Raw genomic sequence first — 8,500 nt, 5'->3', positions numbered from 1 at the left:
ATTTCAGCCTTAGTATTCTTCAATATTTCTAGCTCTTTTCTGAATTCATTCAGAAGTTTATCCCTATCTTCCTTCAGCTCTATGATTACCTTGTTTGTGTGTTCTTTAAATTCATTGAATTCTTTTATCATATTCATCATTGTTTTTTTGAGTTCCATGTCCTGCATTGTCTCTAGAGGATTCTCATTGTGCTCCTCTAGAGGATTACTGGTATTTGGTGGGGATATTTTATTTTGGTTTTTCATGTTATTATTTTTTCTCTGTGATTTTGACATGTGAATTTCTTTTGTAGTTTCTGACTCTTGTGTGATACTCGGGCCTTCAAGTTTAGTTCTGCTCCTTTTATTTTTGAGCTTTATGTTTCTTCGTGGTTTATTTTTTGGGTATGAAGAGCTGGTTCGTCTAAGCTTCTGGTTCTTTCTTTTGATTTTATATTGTTGAGGCCGGATTGTTTTTGTCTTCAGGAGTTCCGCGGTGGCCCAACTCTAATGTGGATCAGAAGTTTTCAGGTTTTCTCCTTAGGTCTGGAATCTTCTAAGAATGCTTTTGGCCTCAGGAATTTGGGTGTTGGACTGACCTGAGACCCTGGTTGTGGCCGCGACATGCAGGGATGCAAAGGCAGATGGGGCGGGAAGAAGCCCCAAGATTTCCCAGGGAGTGGATTGAGTAGCTGGGTTGTACTGGATGCAAAGGATCAGGGAGAGTAAAGGTAAGCCTCGGAGCCCCAGAAAGAGGCTGTCAGCCCCCGAAAGAGGGTGGCGGGTGTTGCAGGACCAGGGAAGTAGAGGGAGGTGAGGGCGGGGCCAGGACCAGAAGCGGTGCTTCTGGAGCCCAAGAAAGGGACTGGGTTGGTCTGGGTTAGAAGGATCAGGAAGCAGTATTGGTTCCCCAGGTGTCTGGGGCCCCAAGACTAGGGATGGCGCAGGGCCCAAACTAGGAGTATAGAACGGCAGGAGGGATGGAAGGGTGAATGTGGCTTAGGGAGTCCCGGCGTGGAGAGCTGCGCTATAGACTTACCCCAAGAGGCCTGAGGATGGTAGTGCAGGCTAGGAGAGTTAGCTGGTGATGCAGGCCCAGGGAAGCAGAGAGGGGTGAGGGCGTAAACCCAGTATTTTTAACAACTTGAGATCATACAAGCCTGGCAACTTACTAACATTAGGTTCCCTTACCTTTTCATATTGCAGTCAATTTTTTAAAACAAAATTAACATAACATTAGTCTTATTAAACTTTATTCCAGTTTTTTCTAGCTTCATTCTTAGTCCATGAAAAACATTTTATAAGATAGTTATCATTTTAATGATCCTAGCTATTCCACCATTCACAAATATGGTACCTGTTCTTCAATGTCTTTATTCATTTGTATAATTGTTAGGCTCAAGGCACGGAATAGAAGCTTATAAGAACACAACAGAGCTCTGGCAGTGTTGCTTAGCAGTAAAGTACTCAGCTGGCATGCATGAGGCCCTGGGTTGATCCTTAGAACAAAAGTAAATCAATCAACCAATCAATAAAATACCACTAGAAGGCCCCATCCAGGATGACATGTATTTCAATAATTCATTGATTACCCATTCAAAATTATTTATTAAATATCTATTATGGAGCATGTACTTGTAGAAGGCACAGGGGACACAGTCTCTACTAAGATAGACATTGTCTCTGACCTCACACCTCTTAAACAATTTAAAAGTAATGCAAACATTAACAAATAAAATAAGCATGTACAGCTGGAGGATCAACTTGGTGTTAGAAATCTATTCATGATTAGATTTACCTGAAAATACATGTTACTTACTATTCTCTAATCTGGTCATATTTGCTCCTCTATTCTGCAAGGACATCATATAATTTCAAATGGTCTACTTAGATTAAGATATATCTAGAACCAAGGCTTGCACGTAATAGACACATTTTTAAAAACTCTTGTGACATTCTCTAACAATGTAAAACTTAAGCCTTAAGTTGGTTCCTTCTACTGACAGATGTAAAAATGGGAAATTTATATTTTAAAAACCTTTGGCAATTTTACTAGTTGGCAGAGATAAACAAGCTCAACCAACTCTTACTTCATTCTTCCTCTTTCCCAGGAGAGCAACTGTCCAATTGGAAAAGATTTTTAAAAAATTACATTTGGCAATCCATTCTGCCAGACATAAAGAGTAATTTACAACACTGCTTCAAGCAGAACACAGTAATTTATAGCATTAGTCTCTTGTTTTAATGCATATATAAATCACTCAGGGCTCTTGTTAAGACAAAATTCTAACTTACTAGATTTTCTGTGAGTTCTAAAGTCTGCACTGTTAACAATCTCTCAGATGATGGCAATGCTGTTGGTGATGGAACACACTTTGACAAGGGTTAGTAGTTCATCTGTCCCCTTCTTTGACAAATGGAATGACATTTGTTTATTATCTGGCTCTTTTCCTAGTCCCCTGAGCTCATAACAATAAAAATTAAATGTCTGCATTGTAATTGTGGTTATGCTTATGTTTGTTGTTTGTTTAAATTTCAATATTCTGAGGTAAATTCTACCTTGACCTACAACATGGACTATAGCTGTCATCTTATATGCTATAAAACTATAGGCCCCTTAATCTTCATTAATCCTTTCCAATTGGATAACTACTCTCCTGGGAAAGATGAACATGAAATAAGAGTTAGTTGGATTTGTCTTACAACTGACAAAATTGCATCACCTAATCCAACAATCAAAACAGAGATATTTAATCCCAAAAATATGCAGCAAGCTAATGGCAGCATCGGGCCCAAATCTAGGCCTCCTGGCTGCTTTCTTACTAGAGTAGCCCACCTAGATTTAAAGCCCACATTCCCCACATTTCCATACTCTCATTCAGCCCACATTGCCTTATCTTATTCAATAAATTTATCAAAAATTATATTTACATATAGCAACATAGGTTGAGGCCAACCTGAGCTATGAGATTCTATCTGAAAAAAAAAAAAACACAAAACTACTTCCTATTTCCCCTTGTTTAGTTATAATTAATTCAGCAAAACTCAGAATATAGTTAGGCTTTATTATATATAATAATATATAGGCGCAAAATAGAAAGTCTAAGGAAATGTTTAGAAAACCTAATTATAATTACTACTTACTATGCTATAAAGGATTATTTTGTATGAGGCAAACAAGTGAAGGAGGAGAACTGGGATAATGATAGAAGTAGTTTTAGTTCAAGCACTGTTACCACAAGATTTCAATATTATTTTCCATGCATTATATGTAACTTTTTAAAGTTCTGATCATTTAAAATAGAATTCTTACACAATTATTTTGTTTTATTCCTATTATTATATCAGTTCTCCCAAAAATACAAATTATTAATAGACTTATCCATTTCCAAAAAGCTCAAACTTGAGAAAATTTGTCTTAAATCAATTAGTCACTATTTTCAGCACAGTCCCCAGAACATAAACATATATTGACAGCAAGAAATAGTGAGAAATTATAGTACTTTACACTATTTTGTTTAGACCAAAGTCACCTTTAATTAACACTTCCAATCAAGGCCTGAGCCATTCAAACTTAGATTAAGAATGGTGGCACTTCCCCACCTGGAAAAAAGATTAGGTGTCCCTAATCTGCTTTCCCCATTTAGGTCTAATATCCATTTTCCTTTTAGGTATCTCAGACATTTTTGGGCCCAGTACTTTCCTTCCATGGCTTCCTCTAGTTTGGCGTTATATGCTGGTCTTAACTACCCTATTAGCATCAGCAAAACTGGTAGCAGAGGAAAAGTAAATGGATCTCCTGTGGCTTCCTTCTTTGGAAAAATATTTACCTGAAAGCTAGAATCCCTATGCTTTACTCTCAGTTCTGTTAGAGGTCAGCTGTAAACCTGGTCCTGTCACTAAGGTACAGCTGACCTGAAAGGGCTATCGTTAGAAAAAAGCAAGACAATGCATACATGGCAAAGAAAACAGAAATCATTGTAGACTGAACGCTCTGATGCCTGAAGACCACATTAGGACAGACAACCCTCTATTTCTCTTTCTTCACATGTGAATCGGGAATAACTAGTTTCCCATGCCTCTTTCAGATGGGTTCTCTTGACAACTGACTAAAACAGAAATTATACCTGACACATATTATCATAAATGATCATTACTTAAAGACATTATACACATTTAGATCCCGTAGAAAAGATAAAAAAATCAAATTATACAGAACTAGTACAAAGGACACAAAGTACACTAACATTGTAGTCTCCTTGTCTAATGGCTAGTCCTCTTTTCTCTCATTTTTCAGATCAAATTGAGTTTTACAATATACACTAAGGATCAGTATTATGAATTTGACTTTAAAGCTAATAAGTCAGTATTACAATCACACACCTGCATTTTTCTGCAAGCAAATTTAAAAGGAACATTTGATATTAACCTTTGTACTTCACATGAAATTACTTTAAGCCAGACTATGTGAAATTTATATTAGACCTATATTTGTGTGCTTATGGAAATGGAAAAGGTTTTAAATTGTTAAACCATCATAAAACAAGAGAAAAAGAGGGGGGAAGGGAGAAGGAAGGAGAGAGGGAGGGAGTGGGAGAGGGAGAGAGAGGAGAGGGAGAGAGAGATTAACTTGTGTTGAAAGTTAAATCCAAGAAATCACAAATAGCCTTAACATTACCATCCAGGAAAGTCTGTTCAAGATAATCAATGATCTGAGTGGCCTCACAAATTATGTTTTCCCCGTGGATAAGGACAGGCACTTCTCCAGTTGAGTTCAAACGCATAAACCAAGGCTCATTGTGCTCACTCAGGGGTAGACTTACATCATGTTCCTCGCACTTCAATGCCTTTTCAGCAATTACCAAGCGCACCTGGAAGAGTTCACAGGGGTTACTACTGTTTTCAATTAAAGGATTTCCCAGGATATAGCTCAACAGCCTTTGCAGGCTTCCTAAGCTATCAGCACTTTAAAACACTCTTTTCCTGATGCCTGTTCCTAGGAGGAATAAAAGAGATACACTTTGGTGATTTATTGCTATAAACTAAAGAAGAAAGCAAAATGAGTAATGAAAATTATTCTATCTTCATTACAGTCACTCTCCACATTTCCATCCTGTCTTTGTGCCCTAAATCAAATTATGTATTTTGCCCAGACACAAACCTATAGTGTGGAGTTTTGCCAAAGACAGTGAGCACAAGTAAGGGAAAATAAAATTCCATTCACTTGAGTGTTTGGGGGCGGAGGACGGTGTTGTTTGGTTTTTGTTTTGTCTTTGGGGAAGGTACATTTATATGATTTTTGTCTTCTACCCGCTCCACCCCTTCCACTCCGATGCTGGAGACTACGGAACCCAGGGCCTTGAATTTGCTAGGTTAAGTGCTCTATCACTGAACTAAATCCCCAATCCCGATAAAAATAATTTTTTAAGGGGGCGTGAATGTCTAGCGTGGTGGTCCAAGCCTGCAATCCCAACATTTTGGGAAGCCTAGGCAAATTGGTGTACATGGCAAGTTTCAGGCCGGCAAGGATTACACTGCGAAACCCTGACTAAAGAACAATCTTAAATTAACACAAACAAATATCTAGGAAGTGGATCAAATGGTTGCAGGATGGCGCTTTTCCCTGCCTCATCTCAGGTCTCGTAGAGCAGGCGGCCAAGGCCTCTGGGCCAAATGCTGAACGTGATGAGTCGCGCTTCAAGAGTGGCAGTGCCGGCGTCACCGCCTTCCGGGTCGCCCCGCTTCTCCTGCCCGCACCCTGGCGCACCCCGGCTCCGGGTCCGGGTCCCCGTCCAAGGCCAGCACAACACGCGCAGGGAGCTGTCCCGGTGCTGAACCCGAGCAGGGCCCTCGGCCACCAGGCCTTTACCTTCTGCGAGCTGAAGGAATGCGTCCAGTGGTACAGAATGAGCCTAACCTCCACGTCCGACCCGCCCTCCGCGCTCAGGGGCGCGCCGGCCCGCGGCTCCTCCCGCCTCCGAGCCATTTCGGGGTGCAGGTGCCCAGGGAGCCTTGCTGGCGAGGCAGGCCTGCGCCCGCCCGCCGCGCCCTGTGCAGCGTCCTTCGGTTTCCCGACACCCCCCGCTGCAAGGACAAGCGCCGCCCACGAACAGGCCTCTGGGAAATGTAGTTTTGCCCCCAAGGACGCTGTGGAACCGGGTCTACAGAGGCTCCGGAGTGCAGGTTCCCTGGCGATGCAATGGGATGCTTCTTAGGAAGGGAAAAAGTCTAAAATGCGAGTGCCTGTTTATTCTGGCACAAAAAATGATGATAGCAAATTATTCGTGGGTTTTGGAGGTTGCTTGGATATAAAGGTAGCGATTTCCCAAGATACTCAGGGTTTTTCCTTTGGCAGAAAGGAAGTTCCGGTGGACAAAGCGACAGGATATGTATCAAGGGGTTTTCATTAGAAGATACTGCTGTGGAGTCATAAAAACTATGTATCTCATAAATAACCATCAACAAATGGCCTATTTGTTAAATTCAGATGTTTTTAGAGCGGAAATGCCTTGAGATCGTGTCCTGTTTTTTCCGTTTTGAAATGAAGATCATTTTATGTCACTCAGGTTTTTGTGAGAACTGAAAACGTAAAATGTTACAATCAACATGCAATACTACTCACAAGCCCAGTTGCCTTATAAATAGTCCTGTGATCAGAATCACAATTGCATACTAGTCTAATTATATTGTACAGCTCTTAAAATCTGGAATCATAGTAAACTGATAAAATTTCTAAGCAAATTCATATAAATATGGCCATGAAATAAATTTCCTTGTAATTCACTCAGCAAATACTATTTGAGAACTCATGTTGCAGGCATTTTTGCTAGATCCTTGAACTACAAAGATTTGCTGTACAAAACCACAGGCCTAGCACCCAACATGTAAGTCTGTTGGCAGTGGGAAGAACATATGAGTAATAGTCATATGAAATAGTCATAGTGAAATAACAAGGTTTTAGGGCCAACACAGGAAACTATGAGAGAGTTAAGAATGGCAGCCAGCCCAGGTAGGAAAAGTCCCCAAAAGAGACAAAAATGTCATGAAACTACCCCCCCCCCTTATAGTACTTCACTTGTTGCTCTATATTTCTCTTATAATTTGAAATGACTTTATATTTTCTTAGGTTAATTTAAGCAGCAGAAGTGATCTCCTTCACAATTTTGGTTTTATTGGGTCTTTTTGTTTGGAGGATGAGAGGTATTCAGGCTTCTAGCATGCCAAGTATGTGCTCTACCACAGTTATACACCCAGTTCCATCAGCTCATTTTTAAAGTGGAAAAGGAAAACACTTTAAAATCAGGCAAGTGAAGTTAAATTCTAGCTCCACCCTTAGCTTGACCTTCAGCCTTTACTTAAACTTAGATAAAGTAAAGATGTGTAAAAATATGCATCTGTACAAACTGATAAGGCAACTCTATGAGAAAACATGCATAGAGCACCTAGGACATTGCCCAGAATGCTTGCTCCTGGGAGACAGGATATTGAGCCTGAAGGTGGGGAAAAGGACCACATCCTGGGCTTGGCATTGCCTGGGAAATAAACTGAACTTCAAAAGACACTGAGGACTACCATACTAACCTCAGTCTGCAAACCTCCATTGTTCTACTTACAAAAGAAGTGTACTAATTCTATTTAAAAGAGCAGTTTGTTTAAGGCAGACTTCTTACCTATTCTCATGAATATATTAAGCATGTAAAATATTGGTGGATTTAATTTCTTTATACTTTTATGTCCTAAGTTTTCCATAATGAATATGTGTTGCTTTTACCCCTTAAAGACATGTATATCAAGAGAACCTCACTAAATAAATAAGGAAATATGGTAAGGGTTTTTTTTTAATCACACAGACATAGAAGAACTGTTGTATCTAAATCCTGTGGTCTAGAATTTTTTATTTTCCAGACTAATAAAAGCCACCTGAGAGTAATAGAAAGTCCTTATTATTCATTCATATCTTTATTCAAAACTTGCACTTAATGCCGGTGCATTTTATACTTACATGTACATCATTGTGGGCTGCTGGAGAACAGAATCCAGATCCAGGTAAATCAGTGTTTCAATACATAATAATTACTGACCTCTGCATGTTCCAGGCACAGCACTAGATGCAGAAGACATGGAGTAAAAGTCATAGTCAGTGGCCATAGAAATATGTTTGGAAAGAAATGAAAATTCAATACAGTGCAGTAATTACTGTGATATGTACAGAATTATGATAGGAATATAGAGGTAAGCTAGCAAATATTCAAAATCATCACTTATTTTCTCTATTATTTATACTATTTTATATGTGTATGTATGTAGTTTGCATGCATGTATTCATGTGCACATCTGTGGGGGCACATGTGTATGCCAGTGAAAGTGTATGTGTGTGTATGTGAAGGCTAGAGGAGCACATCAAGCATCTTCCTCCATTGCTCTCCACCTTGTATATTGAGGCAGGGTCTCTCAGAGATCACCAAATCAACTAGTCTAAAAAGCCATCTTGCCCCAGGGATCCCGTCTCCAACTCCCAAATG

The 8,500-nt window shown here is 39.7% G+C and overlaps 1 protein-coding gene across 3 annotated transcripts in view; it reads right to left on the bottom strand.

Annotated features, from left to right (window-relative positions):
- Nucleotides 1-6,045, bottom strand: part of Gdap1 (ganglioside induced differentiation associated protein 1) — a 25,681-nt gene extending 19,636 nt beyond the window's left edge. The window contains exons 1-2 of one of the 3 annotated variants that reach the window (XM_008848905.3): nt 5,848-6,045; nt 4,657-4,849 (exon numbers count right to left, since the gene is read on the bottom strand). In XM_008848905.3, coding sequence (XP_008847127.1) covers nt 4,657-4,849; nt 5,848-5,964 — 310 coding nt within the window. In that variant the 5' untranslated portion in view covers nt 5,965-6,045. The remainder of the gene's footprint in view (nt 1-4,656; nt 4,850-5,847) is intronic. The other 2 variants (XM_029553978.1, XM_029553979.1) reach the window with 2 other exon arrangements.
- Between the last annotated feature and the right edge of the window lie 2,455 nt (nt 6,046-8,500).

Source organism: Nannospalax galili, unplaced genomic scaffold (assembly GCF_000622305.1).
Source record: "Nannospalax galili isolate Female #2095 unplaced genomic scaffold, S.galili_v1.0 scaffold102, whole genome shotgun sequence".
NCBI lineage: Eukaryota > Metazoa > Chordata > Mammalia > Rodentia > Spalacidae > Nannospalax > Nannospalax galili.
The sequence above is the reverse complement of the archived record's forward strand: the minus strand, read 5'-3'. Positions and strand labels throughout refer to the sequence as shown.